Source organism: Littorina saxatilis, linkage group LG3, assembly GCF_037325665.1.
Source record: "Littorina saxatilis isolate snail1 linkage group LG3, US_GU_Lsax_2.0, whole genome shotgun sequence".
NCBI lineage: Eukaryota > Metazoa > Mollusca > Gastropoda > Littorinimorpha > Littorinidae > Littorina > Littorina saxatilis.
Window position 1 is genome coordinate 49,367,530 of NC_090247.1, and position 24,655 is coordinate 49,392,184.

General features: G+C 41.4%; 1 protein-coding gene across 2 annotated transcripts in view; it reads left to right on the forward strand.

The window, feature by feature from the left end:
• Positions 1-24,655, forward strand: part of LOC138962543 (mucin-2-like) — a 35,522-nt gene that overhangs the window by 7,124 nt on the left and 3,743 nt on the right. Inside the window, exons 3-7 of one of the 2 annotated variants that reach the window (XM_070334387.1) lie at positions 3,209-5,122; positions 12,380-12,985; positions 19,139-19,287; positions 19,933-20,176; positions 22,007-22,107. In XM_070334387.1, the coding sequence (XP_070190488.1) occupies positions 3,209-5,122; positions 12,380-12,985; positions 19,139-19,287; positions 19,933-20,176; positions 22,007-22,107 (3,014 nt within the window). The remainder of the gene's footprint in view (positions 1-3,208; positions 5,123-12,379; positions 12,986-19,138; positions 19,288-19,932; positions 20,177-22,006; positions 22,108-24,655) is intronic. The other variant, XM_070334388.1, reaches the window with a different exon arrangement.

A 24,655-nucleotide genomic window follows, 5' to 3' on the forward strand; every position in this document is an offset into this window, starting at 1 on the left:
TTATGTTTGGTCGGCTTCTTTGCCTGTGCGTGTATAGTATGCTTGGTCGATGTATGTATTGTAAAGCGCTAAGAGTAGACATTTTTCTAGAATAGCGCTATAAAAGTTTGCATTATTATTATTATTACTATATTCTAACCAGGTATAGGTGGTAAATAATTGTAACCCTATGACAAAAGACTAGATATTAAATGACAGGGTTGTTTATACTGTAATACTTAAGGTTGAACGAAATGTACATGATGGCACGTGGTTATTGAGTTCACGAGGATGAAAGTCGCTTGTTCATGTCAATGCTTGTTATTCTCTCAGGTGCCAGGAGATTGGTTCCGTATAACTCTCGCCTTCTCCATGACACGTGTCGTATGCATTTAGAGCGCTTACTTCCCTGTGGTTATTTGGTTATTAAGTTCATTGTTCGGGTATTCCAATGGAATACGAATAAGAGCATTACTCAACTTGAACACACACCAAACACCAACAACCTGGATGCTGTAGTGCGATGTTATGCTGACAGAATTTCGCAGATTGGCACGAATGTCAACTATGAAGTTCATTCTGAAAATAATTCCCATTTTGCATAGACATCAGCCAGGCTGTTGAATTGTAGTGTGTGTCCAAGTGCAGTACGTATATGACATTGTAAATATCATGAGGCATTGCCAGGAGCTTGGATTCTAAGCACTTCCAGAACACCCCTCGTTCCAACCAATTCCAGAGCACCCCTCGTACCAACATACATATAAAGGCATGCATTTCGCATCTATTTGCATTTTTTTTCTGATTCTATGGGATATTAGTAGTTATTGCGTTTTTACGGGTCACATGACGAAACTGTAACTAACCATTGGTCAAACATGCACCCTATATCAATTGATATATCGCAGCGGGTCGTCATAGCCAAGTGATATCTCGCAGGAAGTGACTAATCACTTATGGGCGCCATCTTTAGACGGTCACTTCAAAAACAGTGGAGCGAGATATTTCCCATGAACATTCTTTGATGAAGAATTGAGTACACAACAAGCGAAAAGACAAATCGTCAAAAAAGAGAAAAGCATGCGCAATCTTTTGTACGCAGTCATGTGTCCTAGAAATTGGATCTGAAGTCTTACCGACGGGGGTTGCATTGAATGGCAATTTAGCAGAAAAACAACAAGAGACACAAGCAGCAGACTTGTGAGAACTGGATAACTTTGACTACAATTTGAAAGATATTTCACCCCCTATAGCGAGATAGAAGTAAACGTGTCTGCAGGCACAATGGTTTACACCGCACCAGCCCTGAGATTAAAACGTAACTGACCTGACGACTCGACGAAGAAAACAGAGGGAATGAAAGGGAGAGAGACTGGAAGAGGTCACATTCACTGTGCATAATTCCTACCTGGATCATTGCGACTCGCGCATTGTTACATAATCGCAAGTCTTTCAGCAGGGAGAGTTCTGTGAAAGTAAAAGACAATTCTCTGAAATTCTGATCACTTCAATGCCCATCGTTCAGTGAAAACGACCATCCGAGTTGTCGAGAAGAAGTTCTCAAACACGTCACGTTCCAAATCAAAAGACGACATTCTATTCTCTTACGTCCCTATTCTTGTATTTTGAGCTTCGTAAGATCAGCACCATTCGCCACACACTCTCCTCTCAAACAACTAACACTCTTGTCTGTGCCTTTGTTCTTTCTAAACTTGACTACTGCAACTCTCTTCTCTCTGGCTGTCCTCTGTACCTCCTGCATAAACTACAAAAAGTCCAAAACTCAGCAGCACGCCTCATTCTCAAAGCACGAAAACGAGATCACGCAACACCACTTCTTCACACACTGCACTGGTTACCTATTCAAGCCCACATTGACTACAAACTGTCCACCCTCTGCTTCTCTGAACTCATCACCGTCTATTCTCCAGCGAGACAACTCCGTGCCTCTTCTGACTGTCGCATCCTTACCATTCCACACACCAAAACCAAAACATACGGACAACGCACTTTTACTTTCTGCGCACCCACACAATGGAATTCTCTCCCCTTTCACATCCGCCACTCTCAGTCACCCCAAGCATTCAAACGAGCACTTAAAACGCACCTCTTCAAGAAATACAACCCCTGATTTTGTTTTCTCAGTCCATCAGTAGGCTACGTGTAGTGTATTTGTTGTTTTAGTGATGTTTTTCAGCATTGTTGATAACATGTTCTGTTTGATTAAGGGTATTCAGCTGGTATTCCCTTGTTTTTTACTACCTATTTTATTTATGTTTTTATTACTTAGTTCGTAGAAGAATCGTTTGTAATGTATGTTTGATGGTGTATGCTTTTAATTAAGCGTTGTTGACTATGAATGTAGATGTAAATGCTTGTATAACTGTGTTTTAATTTTAAATGTGTCAAGCGCAAAGAGCATAATTGTAAAGTTATGATGTTGCGCTATATAAATGCTCATTTATTATTATTATTATTATTTTGAATTTCTCAAAAAGCGGAAACAAATCAGATCTCGGCTTACGCCTCGATCTGATATGATTCCTCCTTTCTCGACATTGTGACTGATAAATGTGGATATCACAGCCACATCTAAGGATAACTACTACTGTTTCCACAAGAAGGATACAATTTCGGGAACTTCTTTTCACGACGAAAGGAGGAGAGGGAGAGGGCAACGTTTTTTTTTCTTTCAAGGTTAATGTTTGGCTCACGTAAGTGTAGCCTATGCGATCGTAACTTTGTCTGTCTGTGCGTGCGTGCGTGCGTGCGTGCGTGCGTGCGTGCGTGCGTATGTGCGTATGCGCGTATGCGCGTGCGTGCGTGTGTATGTCTGGGGTAGAAACTCTAACATTTGAAGACGTCACATTGCATTGACGTCACATTATGACGTAAGAGGGTTAGACGTCACGCGAAGGAAGTACTGAAAGTCTCGGTCATTATTATTTTGAGCGGGCCGAGACTAGTTGGCAGTCGTGTCCCTGTAAGTAGGCTACATGCAGACCGACAGATCTAGATCTAGTGTCTCGCTTTCTTGCACAGTTTCACCTATGCTCTTTCTGTGTGTGTGTGTGTGTGTGTGTGTGTGTGTGTGTGTGTGTGTGTGTGTGTGTGTGTGTGTGTGTGTGTGTGTGTATGTGTGACGGAGTGATTGAGTTTGTGTTACTGTTTGTCGATTTCTTACGTGAGCCTTGATGGCTTCGCCTCTTGTTTTCTTTATTCTTATCAGCATCAACAGCAACTCTAGCAACCACCACTACTCCAAGCACCACCACCACACCAACAACAACAACGACAACTACACCTTCTACCACAACGACAACGACAACAACTCCAACAACCACACCTACGACAACGACAACTACACCAACAACCACAACAACCATACCAACGACAACAACAACTACACCAACGACAACAACAACAACACCAACAACCACAACAACCACACCTACGACAACAACGACAACAACACCAACAACCACAACAACCACACCAACGACAACAACGACAACACCAACAACCACAACAACCACACCAACGACAACAACGACAACACCAACAACCTCAACAACCACACCTACGACAACAACAACTACACCAACGACCACAACAACAACACCCACGACAACAACAACAACACCAACAACCACACCAACGACAACGACAACACCAACACCCACAACAACCACACCTACGACAACAACTACACCAACAACCACAACAACTACACCTACGACAACAACAACAACACCAACAACCACAACAACCACACCTACGACAACAACAACTACACCAACGACCACAACAACAACACCCACGACAACAACAACAACACCAACAACCACAACAACCACCCCTACGACAACAACGACAACAACACCAACAACCACAACAACCACACCAACGACAACAACGACAACACCAACAACCACAACAACCACACCTACGACAACAACAACTACACCAACGACCACAACAACAACACCCACGACAACAACAACAACTACAACACCAACAACCACAACAACCACACCAACGACAACAACCACACCAACGACAACGACAACACCAACACCCACAACAACCACACCTACGACAACAACTACACCAACAACCACAACAACAACACCCACGACAACAACAACAACACCAACAACCACACCAACGACAACGACAACACCAACACCCACAACAACCACACCTACGACAACAACAACTACACCAACGACCACAACAACAACACCCACGACAACAACAACAACAACACCAACAACCACAACAACCACCCCTACGACAACAACGACAACAACACCAACAACCACAACAACCACACCAACGACAACAACGACAACACCAACAACCACAACAACCACACCTACGACAACAACAACTACACCAACGACCACAACAACAACACCCACGACAACAACAACAACTACAACACCAACAACCACAACAACCACACCAACGACAACAACCACACCTACGACAACTACGACAACAACACCAGCTACCACAACCACACCAACGCCAACAACAACAACTACACCAACAACCAGTTCTACAGTAAATGGCGGTGGGAGCTCGTCTGGCAATGGAACGGACGGTACAGGAATTGACGGTGGGAGCTCGTCTGGAAATGGAACGGACGGTGCAGGAATTGGCGGTGGGAGCTCGTCTGGAAATGGAACGGACGGTACAGGAATTGACGGTGGGAGCTCGTCTGGAAATGGAACGGACGGTACAGGAATTGACGGTGGGAGCTCGTCTGGAAATGGAACGGACGGTGCAGGAATTGGCGGTGGGAGCTCGTCTGGAAATGGAACGGACGGTACAGGAATTGACGGTGGGAGCTCGTCTGGAAATGGAACGGACGGTGCAGGAATTGGCGGTGGGAGCTCGTCTGGAAATGGAACGGACGGTACAGGAAATGGCGGTGGGAGCTCGTCTGGAAATGGAACGGACGGTACTACAGGAATTTGGAACACCACCTGGGAAGATTGTGTCGTCACAACCTGGACTGATTGGTCGAACTCTTTCGGTTTCAACGGAAGGCAAGTGAGAGTACGAAGGATCACGGTTGAAGCTGCCGACTGTCCTCCAATGACGGCTCTCTTTCAATACAGATCATCCCAGACGGGTAAGCTTTCAACTGATTTTGTTATCTCGTGTTGACTATATGATGGGATGGGAGAAGGGTCGAAACCGTGGATCCCTAGGTATCTGTGTAACTAGTTTCAGTTTGGATTTAAAATATGTGTCTTACCGAATTCAACAAATTGTCGAATTTACGGAATCGCCAAGTGTTTTGCCAGTTCTGTGTAAAGGCTTCTAAACCTGGCCGAATTCGCAAAATCAGCAGCTGATTCCGCAACTGATATCGGCAGCCCTTTTCAAGTAAAAAGCAATTTGCCTATTCTACGATATCAGCAACAGCGTTTCAATATAATTATGTGTGTGTGTGTGTGTGTGTGTGTGTGTGTGTGTGTGTGTGTGTGTGTGTGTGTGTGTGCGTGCGCGTGTGTTTTGTATGTGTGTGTTTGTGTTTGTGGGGTATCGTGAGATCAGTATGCCTTCAATGTGTGTGTGTGTGTGTGTGTGTGTGTGTGTGTGTGTGTGTGTGTGTGTGTGTGTGTGTGTGTGTGTATGGGCATGAATTTATGAGTTGGGGTACAAACATTTCGAAATAATCTTTTAGCTGAGAGATGCGTTTAGTACCTCTGAGGTGTACAGTAACTCTGAAATCAATCTCCTTTTATCCAAAAGCTGCATGACCACACAAAAGTACACTGAGCACAAAAAGGTAAGGATATTTTTTCAGTGGTATAGCCCAGATGTTAAACAGCAGTTTTGGGGTCAGAAATATACGTGTATTTAAAGATCAGTCTTTCTTCTGCTCAAAAATGTGTTTCCTGGATCTGAGCAATATTTGGGTATGACGTCACAGGTCCGTGACCACGCCTACCCTCAAAAATGGCGTTTTTGGACGGCATGATTCACTTTCAATCGTCGAAACGGTGACTTAAACTGAATTATATTTTACAATTTTACATCCGAAAGTTTATTTGGTGTCTTACCTAACAGTCCATACACATTTCGTTCAAATCAGTCGCGCAGTCAGGCTGACCTAGCGTGTAAAAGAAAGCGACCATAATCCTGAAAAACAGCCACAAATGCAGGGTTTTTGTGGTGTTTTTGGTGGGTAGCTGCAGTTGATATGCAATAAATCTAAAACTACAAATATAGCAGCCTCTCTAAATTTCACAGAACGATGACAAAGACCCTCATCTGTATTCGCGCTAGTACTTAGAGAAAACATCCTGTTGATTGACATTGTAACGGTTTTCCGTTAAACATTTGTAAATGTTCGAAACGTCCTAGAAACAAATGGGGCATGCACTCAACTTTGTATACTTTGCAAGAAATGGTGCCATTACATGTGTGTCAAGTTTCAGAAACATTCTTGCATGGGCTCAAAAGTTATAGCCTCATGACTTTGAAGAAATACATAGCTATAGTAGAATCTCACTCCACTGCGCTGTTCTATTTTTTGACGATGACGTCTGCAAAACTCATTTCAAGGTGGCTGTGTGGTCGGGACACTCACTTTCTACTATTTAGGTTAATTGCACAAAGCTAAGCGATTGAAGCTTTTTTCCCTTAGTTAAGAACTGCTATTAGGTTTTTATTTTTTTTTAAATTTGTCTTTGGCACGGTGTTATGATGTGCAAGCGCGTGAGTTTATGCATCTGTCTGTCTGTGTGTGTTTGTATGTGTGCATGATAACAAAAATAATCCGAAGAGCTTTAAATTGTTACACTTTTTGAGTTTGTGTGACTGTTCCCGAAGCTTGATGTTCACGATTTACGAATTAAGGGACAACCAACAAGCCGTTCTCTCTGTGTCATAACGGACAGATAACGGTTCTTTGTTTTGTAGGCCGTTATGACCTCAAGACAATGTTCTTACAGACTCTTAAAAACCTGGCGATGTTTATTTCCAAAGCTCCATTTCGTAGCATTCCAACTGTTTGATTCGTCACAGCAAACGCCAGATTGTGACTCGGCGTTATCAAAACGACGATGAGCAAAACCCAGTGTTGGAAAATATGACGTCATATCTGCATTCTTTTGTCTTTTTGATTCTGTGTCTTCTTTACTTCTTTTTTTAAATAGCACAGCTATCTTCAAAACACGTGAACAGTTCTTTACTGCAACTGCTACTGAGCAAGTTGTTCTCATCATCCGTGAAGGCTGGCTATACGCATCCTGTCGGAGAACGGAAACAAAATTATAGAAAATGTTCTCAAAAAAAGTTGCGCGAAAGACACCAGGGACAGTATTTTTCACCTCTTTTCAAACGATCATAACTTTTGAGCCCGTGACAAAATGTTTCTGAAACTTGGCACACATGTCATGGCACCATTCTTTAAAAAGTATGCAAAGTTGCGTGTATGTCATATTTGTTTCTGGGACGTTACGAACGTTTACAAATGTTTAACGGAAAACCGTTACAACGTCTATTCTCGGGTTCTGTTCGCTCTAAGTACTGGAACGTATACCGATAAGGGTCATTGTCATCGTTCTGTGAAATTTTTAGATTTACTACATATCAACTGCGGCTACCCAGCAAAAACACCACAAAAACCCAGGATTGTTTGCTGCTTTCCAGGATTGTGGTCGCCTTCTTTTACACGCTGGATCAGCCTGACTGCGCGGCGGATTTGAACGAAATGTGCATGAACTGTTAGGAAAGACACCAAATAAACCTTTTGATGTACAAATTGTAAAATATAATTCAGTTTAAGTCACCGTTTCGACGGTTGAAAGTGAATCATGCCGTCAAAAAACGTCATTTTTGAGGGTAGGCGTGGTCACGGACCTGTGACGTCATACCCAAATATTGCTCAGATTCAGGAAACAAAGTTTTGAGCAGAAGAAAGACTGCTCTTCAAATACACGTATATTTCGGAACCTAAAACTGGTGTTTAACATCTGGGCTATACCACTGAAAACATATCCTTACCTTTTTGTGCTCAGTGTATCGTCCTTGTCCGATTGAAACCTCGTAAGTCGATTTTTTGCGAAATCTACTTTTTTACATTAAAATAATCTACGATTTTTTCACTATTTTTTGGTTATTGCGGTGAAAGCCTGAGATCGCTGGAAGTATATCATTTTGGCAAAACCACGAACCAAAATTACACGTAAATTGAGTTACGAGTTTTTTTTCGTTCGCATGTTTTTCAGTTTTGGCCGATGAAAACCTCGTATGTCGACTTACGAGTTTTCTAACATCTAAACACGGCGGTAAATGAACTGTTTTCGTTAGATACGAGGATATGGTAACATGTCCATACGCTCTGAGTTTAGGTAAAATTAAATATTAGTGTCATTAATGAAGCTAGAAGTGCCCACATTACGTATTATGTATTAAAATGACAAACTACGACATCAGTTATTGTTCAAATGGTTGTATTTTTCCTTTGCTGAGTACAAAAACATAACTGCAAAGAGAGAGTCAGTAGTAAAAGTATTCTGACATATCTCTTAATTATGTAACAGTTAAGTCCTGAACTTCTGTTCTTATTTGTTAGCTGAAGATGTACAAGTATGCATATGTCACGTACTGAAGTTGTGTTCTTGTGTCTGAATGCAGACCGTCATGTCTGGCAGTGGGTCCTTCACACCTAAAAGCCAATTCTCTTCGCTTGAAGATCTTAGGTTGGTGTGCTGTGTGTTCCTGACTAAAAGTTCTATACCATGGGATTATGAAAAGGAACTTATCATAGGAGACATCACTGTTCGTATGGACTGATTGAGTTTCGTGGGTGTACTGTGTCCATTATCATGGTCAGTTTCATGTGGACTGCAATGACCCAACAACTGTAAAGCATGACAACAACTTTATCTGCTCGACTTGTTTGCATTAGGAGTCATGTTTTCTCTGTCTGGTGCAAGCTCCGCATGACTGAGCAGGGGTAAATTGATGGTGCAGCTTTCGCTTGGAAACAAGTCACAATCTTCCAGGAGTAATTGAAGTAGTGAAGCAAACCAAACTGGACATTGGAGAGTGGTAAGTGCGAAACGGGGATATGACATCCCGCAAAGTGCACGGAATCCCCAGAGCCCTTCAACAAGGAGGCAGCACCCCATTACTACTGCAGGCAAGGAATAAAGGTTTAGACAGCGAGGGACCTTAGTGAATCCTTGGCCGAACTGCCTTTTCCTTATCGTCAAAAGCAGTCACAAAAGATGTTTCTTGAAACTGTACTTGAATCCAAAACCAAACAAAGCGCTCTTTTGTTCCAGCGGTATTATGATGCAAATGAAAACAGCTCGTGTCAAGACAGGTGCTCATCAGAGAAATGAAAGCAACGAACATTGCGATTCACCAACCCCAACAAGAAATGAATGCAACGTTTTCTGTGACTCCAAGTACGGAAACATCCCATAGCATGTGTACCAGGTTCACATTCAACGCAAAGACGAAGCTTGCACATAACAGAACATTGACAAGAGGGTTGCTAAAGAGAATGGTGATGTCCAAGTTTTCACCATGTATCTGCAGGTCGACTTGTTGGCCCTATGTATCTTAGCAAATGACAAATACTTCAAGATTAAGCTGTGCTGCCGCTACTTCACATTGTACAACTTGATTGACACAGAGGTTGCTTGCTACTTTTGGGATGAGTCATAAAGAGAAGTCAAAGCAACAGTTGACGAAACAACCGAGGCAATCATTATCTACAATGACGGATGTAGGTACCAGAACCGCAGTGTGATAGTCTTGGGAAACGCCCATCTTTAACAGTCAGTCAAGGAAAAGTCGTTTTCCAGAAGTTTTCCGAGAAAGGTCATACCTGGATGGAAGTGGACTCTGTACACCCAGCTATCAAACACAACTATAAGAATAAGGCAGATATTCTGGCCAGCCGAATACGTCGAAGTCATCACCTCTGCAAGAAAAAGGCAACCTTACAAAGTTGTCCAGGTGGACCACACATTCTTCAAGGACTTTCTTGATCTCCGATACGTCTGGAGATCCACAATTGGTGGATATCCGCAGTCCGATGTACCTGCCTGACGGTACATATCGCTACAAGCTCTTCTTTTCAAATGAGTGGCGGCCTTTTTTACAAAGAAGAAGGAGATCACATGCTGAGCCCGGTATCATCCCCCAGCTCTACATAGTGCGGCTGACCATCAAATACACAAAGTGACAGCACCTTCAGAATGTGAAGGAGGGTTTTCCAGTAGATGACTACCACTATTATGATGGTCTACCCCATGGTCGTTAAGCTCTGCATTCTCATGAGTGGTTATCCTGCATAGCTACTAGCTGTTCAAGGACATTTAGATGACAGTTGCACTCAAACTAAGATATTTCATTGTTTTTTTAATGAATACCCTGTTTTCTGTGCATACAAAAAGGCTCTTATATTGATGTTTACGCTTCCATCCAAGCAAAGAATGTTATTTACTTATCAGCTTCAGGTTACACTTGTTTTTGTGTGTTAATTGAAAAAGTTACAGGGAGACTGTAAGGATCTTTTACACAAGAACGAGTATACATTGGTTTGTACAATCATAAAACAAAATGACAATTGTGACAAAAGAACGATAGTGTGTTTACTGCATTCTTTAAACATTGTTTTTGTCTTTTGTTGTGCTTTGGCTATGTTACAAAACCTTGTAAGTCTTCAAGTTTGGTCGGGTTTTAAAAAAGAAAAACTCGTATCTTGCAATTGTGTTGATTATCCTGCGTTTTAATTGTGAACAACACTATTTGATCACACACAGTACTTTGTGTATGTTTGTAGATCATGTGCAGAAAAAATGGGCTTATTTTGATGACAAGTTATTTTTTAAAGACGTTTTTTGTGTTTTTCTCGAAACACTAAAAATCGATTTACGAGGTGTCAATCGGACAAGCAAATACATCGTATTTATTGAACAGAGCAAAATGCAGCATTTCCAAAAAAGAAGTGTACCACAATACGTGCACCGAAGATTGCAATGCATGCTGCATTTCTGCAAACGACTAAATAACTTATTGTCAGTCCGACGGTTATAAATACGGAACATAGACATTTGTAATTTCCATATCACTTACTGTGATCGAACGCTTACAGTGGTAGTTTGTATTCTGCACCAAACGATTACCAGAAATGCCTTCCATATTGTAATTTTAAATTCAGAAAACTGCTGAAAAACATTTATATCCGTACGCTTTTCGTTTCCGCGATTGTTCCGCACAAGCAGAATGGTGTCTAAAATGATGTTTGCACAAATTGTTTACAGACGGAAATTGTTCAGAAACAAGACTGCATTTTTTTAAGAACAGTGTCCCGAATTCAAGGAAGCTGTAAATGTAACAATTAAGCTACCAAACTGTGCAATAGAGATAACCGTGGCAGTATGTTTGGACCCTGGAATTGTAACCAACACCTCTAATTGTGTTCCCTTTACTCTGTCTCTGTCTATCTCTGTGTCTCTGTCTCTCTCTGTCTCTGTCTTTGTCTCTGTCTATCTCTGTGTCTCTGTCTCTCTCTTTCTCTCTCTGTCTGTCTCTGTCTATCTCTGTCTGTCTCTTTCTCTCTCTATGTCTCTGTCTGTCTCTGTCTATCTCTGTGTCTCTGTCTGTCTCTGTCTATCTCTATGTCTCTGTCTCTCTCTGTCTATCTCTATGCCTCTGTCTCTCTCTGTCTATCGCTATGTCTCTGTCTGTCTCTGTCTATCTCTATGTCTCTGTCTGTCTCTGTCTCTCTCCCTCTCCCCCCCCTCTCTGTCTCTGTCTCTGTCTCTGTCTCTCTCCCTCTCCCCCCTTTCTGTCTCTGTCTCTGTCTCTCTGTCTCTCTCTCTCTCTCTGTCTCTGTCTCTCTGTCTGTCTGTCTGTCTGTCTGTCTCTCTCTCTCTCTCTCTCTCTCTCTCTCTCTCTCTCTCTCTTTGTTGTTGGGGGTGGGGGGGGGGGGGGATTATGCTCGGCCGGTAAGCAGGAGTGGAGGTTAGTTTAGCCCATGATAAATTCAACTTCGATTTCTTTTAGCTCCACTGTAAGACATTCCATTTCAGAAGTCCACAAGTGCAAAGAATCTGTTTTTCAAGAAGCTTTACAGGATTAACCAATGCGACGTGTTTAATATCCCAGAAACGTTGGTTCCAACATTAAAACAAAATCGAACCTTCAAATCGACACGTTACATAAAGCTAGTGTCCATGTGTTTGGCGCGTGTGGGGGGGGGGGGGGGGGGGGGGGGGGAGGGGGAGGAGGGGGGGAGGGGGTGGAGGCTTTAAATGTTTTTCGTCTCCTGCCTGTGCTATTTGCTGCACGAGCGGTGTTTTAATGTAATATATTGCTGACTGAACAAAACCTTTTCACATTTTCGTTCAAAAAGGTACAGTAACTGGTGGAGATGGTGGAGCAGTGTCACCTTTCACACCAACTACGACAACAACCACCACCACAACAACAACTACTACACCAACCACAACTACCACCCCAACCACCACCACCACCACACCAACCACCACAACTACCACACCGACCACCACAACAACAACCACACCAACAACAACCACAACCACACCAACAACTACCACTACCACCACACCAACCACAACAACAACCACACCAACCACCACCACAACAACCACTCCAACGACCACAACAACCACACCAACTACCACAACAACCACACCAACCACCACAACAACCACACCAACCACCACCACAACCACACCAACCACAACAACAACCACACCAACCACCACAACAACCACACCAACTACAACAACAACCACACCAACCACCACAACAACCACACCAACCACGACCACACTGGCCCAGCGCTGCATTGTGAGTGCATGGGGCAATTGGTCGAGACCCTACGGACCTGATGTCGACCTGCAGCGACGAGAGAGAGAGATTCTTGTACGGGGTTACGACTGTCCGGAGAGTGCCAATCTCATAGAAATCAGGACTTACTACTATAACATGACTGGTAAGTTCTACTAAGCACTCGTTTTTCTTTAAAATATGTTTTCAGTACATTTACAAATTTCCTACCCTTTCAAAACAGGGAATTGACAAATCCACTAGTATTGTTGTCATTTTTTTTTCTTTCTTTTTTCTTCTATGTGATATGATTTTATTTACGCACATAACACGATTCAATACTCAAGAAATCAAGAATCATATAACAATTACAAATCATAAGGAGCTATCACTTTATGCACATATTTACAGATTTACAAAATATAGGTGCTTTATAATTAGCACTTTCTACAATGCTAGACTAATTTTGAATGTTTGCTTAAAGAATTCCGTTCTTGCTGTGGAGATGGTGAGTCATACAGACTCTTTTAAATGTAATGAGCGCATGCACTTTCCAAAATGTAGCTTCTATTTTTCTCCAGAAGCGAATTATGTTTTCAATTGTTTTACTTAAACTTGACCTTTCTGTGACCTTGGTGTCACGTAAATGCATCATCCGGAAGGTGGGGGGGGGGGGGGGGGGTGGTGTGGTGTTAAGTCTCAAGTGTCGAACTTCATAAACATTTGAGAACATTGCAATATTATTATGTTTTTGTCTGTGAACCAAAACAGTCGTGGCAGAATTTCATCGTGTTTTTGTTTTGTTTTTGTTTTTTTGACTTTTGGGAAGACGCTTAAGCGTGCCTTTTTAATCGATAAACAATAACATTATATAACTCACTTAGTATCTGTATGTTTAAACTGTACATTAATCTGTGGCACAGCAAATTTAACATTTACTTTTGGCGCGAATTCTTACAATACATAAATGGACAAGAATGTATTAATCAATGCTGTTGTGTCTGCGGTGTCAACATTTGCGACATCAACATAATCATGTATCCACACACACACACACACATACATACGCATATACACATATACACATATACTTAAACATTTTCATTTACAAAATACTCAAACGTCTCTACCCTAATTCGCAATTAAACATTACATTTTAATCAACAAGCCTACCATATCTAAACTTATTGATACACATTTTTGCTATCAACAAAGTATGATTTATAATTTTGTTTGTTGGGGTATGCATTCCTGGTAAATAACCAAACAATACATCATGTTCTGTTAATATAACATTTTCTTTCGTATTAACAAAAATACATCGAATAACATGTTCCCAAAATAACTTCATTTTTCTACATTTCCAAAAAAAGTGTTCAGTATAATCTATTTCATTACAAAGACTACACAAATTATTTTCATATTTTCTTTCAACTTCATCTTGTGGAGTAAAATATTGGTGGGGTAAATATTATGTAATACTTTCCATTGAATCAACTTTAATCTTTCCAAGAGCCAATATTTCTCGTCGATGGAAATATTATATCTATGTAAACAGGAATTTACAGAACAGGGTGCGCTTGCTTTTGCTTTTGTTAAAATAGCGCGGAACTGTTTGGGGGAAGGTTTTTTTTACAGGTCTTGTAGACAGGGCCCAGATTCGTCGCTCGCGTTTCCGTTGGCTGTGTCCTCTCGCAGCGCACGCGCGCGGAGGGCCGTGTGCAAAGAATTATACACAAAAAAGCCGTGTGGCGCAAAACCAACAGTGGAACAAATCTGTTCATACGGGACAATATTATCGTCTATCCATATATCACGTACAACATTCACATCAGCTTTAATCCAACTTTCAAAACACAAAACATTCTTTTTTAAAAACAATACCTGCATTATTCCACAAACATTGATCAATAAATTGTTCTTTTTTCTACAAAAAACAAATGTCTAATCTCAATCCATTTTTTTTTAAACATGTTGCCAAAATTTCGATTTTATTCTAATCCGGCCTACAAACTGTCTTGGGGTGACAGTTGATTGAAAACAACACAGACGACTTCCAAGAGCGTCATACTAATGTCTTGGAAATAATTTCCAGTTTTGAAAATCTGTTTGCTGTAGCCTAGCTGCCCAGCATAACAAACAGGATGTCTGCATATCATGCATATTTATCATGTTAATACCGCCCATTTCTAATTTATCACACAAAACTGTTCGTTTAATCCTTTCAAATGCTTTAGTGTTTGAATACTTTTTACATTTAGTCAAGTTTTGACTAAATGTTTTAACATAGAGGGGGAATCGAGACGAGGGTCGTGGTGTATGTGTGTCTGTGTGTGTGTGTGTGTGTATGTGTGTGTGCGTGTGTGTGTGTGTGTGTGTGTGTGTGTGTGTGTGTGTGTGTGTGCGTGTGTCTGTGTGCGTGTGTGTGTGTGTGTGTATGTAGAGCGATTCAGAGTAAACTACTGGACCGATCTTTATGAAATTTTACATGAGAGTTCCTGGGTATAGTATCCCCAGACGTTTTTTCATTTTTTTGGTAAATTCTTTGATGACGTCATATCCGGCTTTTTGTAAAAGTTGAGGCGGCACTGTCACACCCTCATTTTTCAATAAAATTGATTGAAATTGTGGCCAAGCAATCTTCGACGAAGGCTGGACTTTGGTATTGCATTTCAGCTTGGAGGCTTAACAATTAATCAATGACTTTGGTCATTAAAAATCTGAAAATTGTAATTAAAATTATTTTTTTTGTAAAACGATCCAAAATTACGTTCATCTTATTTTTCATTATTTTCTGATTCCAAAAACATATAAATATGTTATATTCGGATTAAAAACAAGCTCTGGAAATTAAAAATATAAAAATTATGATTAAAATTAAATTTCCGAAATCGATTTAAAAACAATATTGCATCTTATTTCTTGTCTGTTCCTGATTCCAAAAACATATAGATATGATATGTTTGGATTAAAAACACGCTCAGAAAGTTAAAACGAAGAGAGGTACAGAAAAGCGTGCTATGCAGCACAGCGCAACCACTACCGCGCTAACCAGGCTCGTCAATTTCACTGCGTTTTGCACGAGCGGCGGACTACGGTCATTGTGAAAAAATGCAGTGCGTTCAGTTTCATTCTGTGAGTTCCACAGCTTGACTACATGTAGTAATTTCGCCTTACGCGACTTGTTTGTTGTTGTTGTTGGAAATTTGCGAATTCTCCGAGTGTAACAGTAGAATTATACATTTAGTGAATTGTTTTTTAAAGAAAATTTGTAAATGTCCTGGTTTTGTAAATTTACTGTAACGTATACATATATTTTGTGTTGTTTTGCTGTTGTTTGATTGATCGGTTTATTTATTTATTTATTTATTTAGGATTTTATTAGCTTTGTTTTCGATCCATGGTGAAAATATCGTCTTCTGTTCTATCTGTGTTGACCGAGGTCGATTGCGAGTTCGTATTCAAAGGGGTTTTAACCGCTACATAACAAGGCACGGGCATTCTGATAATCATCGGTCCACGCTATCGCTCTGTCTCTCTGACAGAATGAATAATTACTACTCGCATTAAAGGGAAATCTCTCAAAACAAGAATACAGAGTTATCTCCCATATGTTTTTCACTAATGTTTCTGATAACAGACGAAATACGAACGTGATTGTAGAATTTGTTTGTTTGTTTGCTTAACGCCCATCCGACCACGAAGGGCCATATCAGGGCGGTTGATTGTAGAATGGCCGACTTCGACAGTGATCTCCGTTCTGTTCTTCACAGTTATGATAAAGACATCGTTCTAAGGTCAAAACAAGTCGAAGTTTTGAGACTGCTGTGGGAAGGAGACCGTGATATTGTTGCATCACTCCCAACTGGTTACGGTAAAAGTCGTCTGCCCCGTAGCAATTTTGTTATGAGCACGTGACAAAGTTGATTATCACGTGACACTTTTGCCATATGTAGAGTTGTTTGCACAGTAAATACATCCGCGAAAGATAGCTCGCTTGAAAGTGTCTTACATAACAATTCCTTTCTAAATTTAAAAATTACTCAACACCATGAAAAATCATTATCGACGATCGCGAATCTGCTTATATCAATAACACATTACGAAAAGCTCTAAATATGTAAAACATCGATTTCCTCTGTCAGGGATAAATGAGATCCGAAGGGAAGTAACTCATTTTGACCTGAGTTCAGGATGAAGGCACGGGTTCTAAGAATCTAGATCTTTTTTTTTTTTTTTTTTTTCCTTCTTTTTCTCTCTTTTTTTTTTTTAATCTTATTTTTTCTCTCTTTATCTTTTCTTTTTTTTCTCTTTTTTTCTTGAACCTCAGTTACAATATGACTCGCTATGAGTATGATACTGTGAGCGATGCTGAACAGTTTAAACACAAACAGATTGGGTTATAAATAGCAATAATATCATTCTTTCGTTTAACATGGACAATCTTCGAATATGTACAATATTTTCAATCAATTATAATTTAGCTATAATTCTCTCCGTGAACAGGCATTTGCACACTTTCTCTCTCTCTCTATCCTCCCTCTCCCCAACCTCTCTCTCTCTCCCCTCTCCCCTCCCCCTCCCTCTCTCTCCATCTCTAATCGTCCCCTCCCTCTCTCCCCCCTCCCCCCTCTCTCTCTCACCCTCCCTGCCACTCTCTCCCTCTCTCTCTGATACTGTGAGCGATGCTGGACAGTTTAAACATAAACCCTGCCACTCTCTCTCTCTCTCTCTCTCTCTCTCTCTCTCTCTCTCTCTCTCTCTCTCTCTCTCTCTCTCTCTCTCTCTCTCTCTCTCTCTCTCTGATACTGTGAGCGATGCTGAACAGTTTAAACATAAACAGATTGGGTTATAAATAGCAATAATATCATTCTTTCGTTTAACATGGACAATCTTCGAAAATCTCCCTCTCTTGCTCTCTCGCCCCACCCCTCCCTCCGCTCTTTCTCTCCCTCTCTTGCTCTCTCGCACCCTCCCTCTCTCTCTCTCTCTCTCTCTCTCTCTCTCTCTCTCTCTCTCTCTCTCTCCCTCCCTCCCTCCCTCTCCCCCTCTCTCTCTCTCTCTTCCCCTCTCAATCTCTCTCTCTCTCTCTCTCTCTCTCTCTCTCTCCCTCTCTCTCTCTCCCTCCCTCACTCTTCCTCCCTCACTCTCTCTCTCTCTCTATTACCATGGTTGTATTTAAATGAATTAATAATAATGATATATTTTGCTGTTCGTCATAATTGTTTTCATCATTGGTTCACCTTAGTTAATGCATTGACATTTTCAACAAGTCATTTACAATAGCATGATAGTACTGGGATTCTAAGAATCTAGATCTATCTGAAGTCAGTATGGCATATTAAGGAAGATTTGTGTGAAATTCCTTCTCTACTATGTTAATGGTAACTGTGAACAGTAAATTTGTTCAAGGATCAACTAGTCAAGAACCTTAAAAACAAAACAAATTATAATTGTTTTATGAATTAATTACTCGCGATTTCTTCTCAACACATTTTAATCCATCGATATTGATTAAATAGGTTAATTGTTAAAACTGTTAATACATTAAAACATGTTCCCTATTTTGGGTAAGGGCTTGATGCAAAAACTATGAGAAAGCTAATTACTCTATTACGCTCGAAAAATAAATATTTTACTTATGTAATCGTATCTGACTTAATGTAATCTAATTCAATTTAATCTACTCTAATCTAATTTAATAAAATGTAATCCAATGGTATGTAATCTAATCAAATCTAATCTAATCTAATATATAATCTTATCTTACCTTATCTTATCGTATCTTATCTTATCTTACCTCTCTCTCTCTTAGTGAATGTTTAAAGGTCTGTGTCTGTGATCTGTCTGTCTGTCTGTCTGTCTGTCTGCCACTTTCTTCCTCTCTATATGTGTGCGTGTGTGTGTGTGTGTGTGTGTGTGTGTGTGTGTGTGTGTGTGTGCTCTTGTGTGTGTACGTGCGTGTGTGCGTGCGTACGTGCGTGTGTGTGTGTATATGCGTGTGTGTGTGTGTGTGTGTGTGTGTGTGTGTGTGTGTGTGTGTGTGTGTGTGTGTGTGTGTGTGTGTGTGTGTGTGTGTGTGTGTGTGTGTGTGTGAAAGCACATTTGTGCTTCGCCAGGGGTATGCAATGCCTTGGCTGCTGGACGCCTGTGCCGGAGATATTGCAATTAATTGGTACTGATTCATTAAATCATTTTTTTTAATATTCTAATTTTATTTCAATCTTTATGTTTCATTAATTTGTTTGTTTTTTTCCTTAATTTATTCCTTTTTACTTCTTTGGGAATATGCATTTACTACTTTCCACTTTATTTTCAGTAAATAATGGGTCCCAGTCCGGGAATTACTCCAAAGAGAACGCTACGCGTGACAACTTTGAGAATGAGTTTATTCTTGGAAATAAACGTCCTAGGGATATCCTCATCATCGTGGATGCTTCTGCCAGTATTAACGAAGCTGGTCTTAAGGCAAGTCCCAAGCTCGCGTCGTCTCTATTTGCATAGACGTCTGTCTGTCAGCCGATTTCTCTGTCTGACTTTTTTTCGGTCTATCTGCATTTGCGCCTCTCTCTCTCTCTCTCTCTCTCTCTCTCTCTCTCTCTCTCTCTCTCTCTCTCTCTCTCTCTCTCTCTCTCTCTCTCTCTCTCTCTCTCTCTCTCTCTCCCTCTCCCTCTCTCTCTCTCTCTCTGTCTCTGTCTCTGTCTCTCTCTCTGTCTCTCTCTCTGTCTCTCTCTCTGTCTCCCCTCTCTCTCTCTCTCTCTCTCTCTCTCTCTCTCTCTCTCTCTCTCTCTCTCTCTCTCTCTCTCTCTCTCTCTCTCTCTCTCTCTCTTTGTGTGTGTGTGTTTGTGTGTGTGTGTGTGTTTGTGTGTGTTAGTGTGTGTGTGTGTGTGTGTGTGTGTGTGTGTGTGTGTGTTTGTGTGTGTGTGCATGTGTGTTAGTGCGTGCGTGCGTGCGTGCGTGTGTCCGCAAGTGTGAGTGTGTGTCCATGGTGTGTAGACGCGTATATTATGTGTTGGTCGATTTGTGTGAGTGACACAAACAAGCAACATACTCCAAAATGACACGCCAAACTGTGTAGCTGCTTTTTTAATTCTTCCTTTCACATGTTTTCAGTATATCAAGGGCGGTTTGAAACAGATGGTGGACCTCTTCTGTGGAGGTTTTGGTGAAAATACAACTAATCACAGAATGGCTATCGCCCAGTTCTCCAGTGATGCAGTAGGATCGTATTCATTTAAAGCCAAGCAATCCAAACAAGACCTGTACGATGCCATTGACGCACTCTACCCAATGTTTGCCTACACCTGTACCGCAGAAGCTCTGACTTTCGCCAGGACGGTCTTTGATGAAAACAATGGTACGGTTTGAAAGTCCTCGTGTGTTTTGTTCATTAGTATAGAAGGCAGCAAGGGAGTGGGCCCCGCATTCTTGGTTTAAACATAAGTTTATTATAACAAAAGTTACAATCACGACATGCATATGTTCTGCGCGAACTTAGAATCCGGTTTCATTCTAGAATGGACCGGGTCCAGGTTGGAATTCTAACCCTGCGCAAGTACAGGGGTGCCATTCTAGAATGAAACCCTTGTTGCTGGTCCATTCTAGAATCGGCCGTGCGCAAGGTTGGAATTTGGGTCCAAGTTGGAATAGTCATTTCAGTTAGACTATCACACAGCCAAAGCCACAAATGTGGATTTTCAGTTTGTTTTTGTTTTTTGTGTGTTTGGTTGGGTTTTTTTTCTCGGGTTTTTTACACTTTACTCAAAGACATCGTGAATTGGGATTGTGATGTTCTGAAAGTGATTACGATTTTGAGAGACACTCAGCACTGATCGCTACGAACGGAAATTTCCGGACTGACAGTGTTTTGCCGATCTCGCTTGTAACTTTTAATCTTATTCATATACATGAAGTTGGTCTTCTGAATTGTGAAGATATAATGTCAACTTTTTTATAAACCTGTGACAACAGCTCTATAACTCACTCTGTCCTTCTGTTGGTCTGTCTGTCGGTTAGTCGGTCTGACCGTCTGTCTGTCTGTCTGTCAAAAAAATTGTCAAAAAACCGGACATTTCCGAGAGGGAGACAGCGCTGACATTGCAAGCGGCCGCAACCGGCTCTCATCACAAAAACAACTGCCCTGCAAACAATACCGCCCTGGTAGTCCCCCTTGCTATGGTTTGCCTTTGTTTATTGCGTACTCAGGAGTATCAACTTTCTTGACATGACATGACATCGCAAGATCGCCAAAGGATTTTTTCAGGGGTAGACAAATCAGCCCCATTTTATCAAAGGGAAGGTGCAGGTGGAGATAATTCAAGGGAAGACAACTCTGTCTTACCTACAAACATTACGGCCCCCTTTATTCAAGGGTTTCATTCTAGAATGGCACCCCTGTACTTGCGCAGGGTTAGAATTCCAACCTGGACCCGGTCCATTCTAGAATGAAACCGGATTCTAAGTTCGCGCAGAACACATACAAAATACACAGGTAACAGCAACAATCTAGAAGCTTATAGTGGTGTTCCTGCATGGACAGTACAACGTAAGGCGGTAACGGCTGAATAATTCGTCTAAATAAACCAAATCTATTAATAACATAATACACGTTGCATAATCATTATAAAGAAAGACAGCAAAAGGAAGGAAGGAGGGGAAGAAGAGGAATAAAAAGAAGAGGGATGGGTAGGAGATTTGCAGAAATTAAAGTTGTTGTCCAGCCGTGGAGCATTGATTCTGGTTTGCCCAAAGCGGCCTGAACGTTCAACGAACGAGTGTACTGAGGACAAACATGTTCCTGTTTCTGCCCCGCATTGTTAAAACTGACACGAGAGGAGTTGTTATAGATCTGTATCATCATTATCGTTCCCCTACGACCCAAAACTGGTTATTGGACTACCTTTACCTTGAGCTTTGATAGAAGTTAAGCAGTATATGTTTTTGTCCCGAAAGGTCTCCTTTTCTTGTCTTTATTACAATATCATACTTAGTGTCTTGCGTATTTGTGTTATTTTATTTTTTTGAGAAAAGAACAGATTTAAGAACAGCTGAATTGATGGGAATTACAAATGCGATAGCCAGATTGTTGGAGGTCTTAAAAGGGGGGTTCCACTGTACTCGACCGCGTACACGAGAAGGAATGAGCGTTTAACTTTACACGCCAAGTTTTTCTTTTCTCTCAAACCAGGAGGACGATTCGACAGCCCGTCAAGAAGCGACACGCTTCTCATCACGGACGGACAATCCAACTGCGATGGAAACGTCACAGAGGCGGCCAGACAACTTCAGGTACTGGTTTTATATTTCAACTATCAGGACTGAAGATAATGTTATTTTACACCCTCACGGTGAATCCATTGGGGGCATGTTCCCGGGAGTTACTTCACTTGGTTACGATTCTCTCTCATACTGTTTTAATTTTAATTGTCAAGAGGTGTTCACAGTGCGGGCTTTCGGTATGTGTACCTCCCTTGGTTACGATTCTCTTTCATACTGTTTTCTTGTTCATTTTCTTGTGTCAACAGTATGGGCTCTTGGTATTACCGTAAAGTACCTTGTAAAGCGCCCAGTATCGAGTAAGCGCCCACCCCCCACTTTTAGTCCAAAACCGTGCATAGGGTATAGTACCTTGTAAGCGCCCACCCCTCACTTTACACCATTGAAATCAGGGGAAATAAAAAATCCGCATTTTGATCTGCTAGTTTTGTGAATGATTTCCCTTTCTTGCAAACCCTATCAGTGTGTCTGCACGCCTTGGATCTAAACGCCTGCAACAGGGCCGGACTACCGGGGGGGTTATGGGGGTTGCGCAACCCCCCCCCCCCCCCCTACATGTACCTCACTTATTTAAAACATTTTTTATTATTGTTACATTTAGTCAAGTTTTGACTAAATGTTTTAACATAGAGGGGGAATCGAGACGAGGGTCGTGGTGTATGTGTGTGTGTGTGTGTGTGTGTGTGTGTGTGTGTGTGTGTGTGTGTGTGTGTGTGTGTGTCTGTCTGTCTGTCTGTGCGTGTGTGTGTGTAGAGCGATTCAGAGTAAACTACTGGGCCGATCTTTATGAAATTTTACATGAGAGTTCCTGGGTATGATATTCCCAGACACTTTTTTCATTTTTTCGATAAATGTCTTTTATAACGTCATATCCGGCTTTTTGTAAAAGTTGAGGCGGCACTGTCACACCCTCATTTTCCAATCAAATTGATTGAAATTTTGGCCAAGCAATCTTCGACGAAGGCCGGACTTCAGTATTGCATTTCAGCATGAAGGCTTAAAAATTAATTAATGACTTTGGTCATTAAAAATCTGAAAATTGTAATTAAATTTTTTTTTTATAAAACGATCCAAAATTACTTTTAGTTTATTCTTTATCATGTTCTGATTCCAAAAACATATACATATGTTATATTCCGAATAAAAACAAGCTCTGAAAATTAAAAAAATTAAAATTATGATTAAAATTAAATTTCCGAAATCGTTTTAAAAACAATTTCATCTTATTCCTTGTCGGTTCCTGATTCCAAAAACATATAAATATGATATGTTTGGATTAAAAACACGCTCAGAAAGTTAAAACGAAGAGAGGTACAGTAAAGCGTGCTATGCAGCGCAGCGCAACCGCTACAGCGCTGAACAGGCTCGTCACTTTCACTGCCTTTTGCACTAGCGGCGGACTACGGTCATTGTGAAAAAATGCAGTGCGTTCAATTTCATTCTGTGAGTTACACAGCTTGACTAAATGTAGTAATTTCGCCTTACGCGACTTGTTTATTTTATGCCGTTTCATGCAAGGAGCGACCATTTTCCTATCTCAGAATATGACCTACCCATCAGCTTCAGGGGGCTTCGCCCCCTGACTCCCACAAGGGGCTCTGCCCCTTGACCCCACCAGGGGGAACATATCCCCCTGGACCACCATTGGCAACCCCCCCCCCTCCTCTTAGCCTAGTCCGGCCCTGTGCAAGTCAATGATTACAAGATGCCGCGGATCAAATCGTACACCGTTGCATTTAAGCTGTCAGCTCTTGACTATTTGGATAATAACGCCAATGGAAACACACACACACTCACACACACACACACACACACACACACACACACACACACACACACACACACACACACACACTACTCCCCCTCCTCTCGCTCTCTCTCTCTCTCTCTGATCTCTCTCTCTCTCTGATCTCTCTCTCTCTCTGATTTATCTCTCTCTCTGATCTCTCTCTCTCTGATTTATCTCTCTCTCTCTCTGATCTCTCTCTCTCTCTCTCTGTGATCTCTCTCTGTGATCTCTCTCTCTCTCTGATATCTCTCTCTCTCTCTCTCTCTCTCTCTCTCTCTCTCTCTCTCTTTCTCTCTCTTTCTGCCGAAAACAGTCTTTGGCCAAGTAAAATAGACTGCTGCCCATATCCAGAAGACAGAGACACAGTGCGGCCGACAGCGGCACCTCTGCAGACAAGAAAAGGATGCGACGACATTTGTCTCCCCAAGCTCTTCTAATGACAATACGAACAAGAAAAACAATGGAAGATGAAAAAAGAATGAAGATATGATTACGAAGTGATCAAAGATCACATTTCTTACTGAAAACTGCTCGTGCATAGGGTGTAGTACCTAGTAAGCGCCCACCCCCTACTTTGGGTCGGAATTGGTGCACAGCCGGGGGGGGGGGGGGGGGGGCGCTTACAAGGTACTTTACGGTAGTACCTCAGTTGGTTATGAATCTCTTTTATACTGTTTTCATTTCCATTTTCAGGAGGTGTTCATAGTGTTCACAGTGTGGGCTCTAGGTAACCGATGCCTCAATTAGTTACGATTCTCTCTCATACTGTTT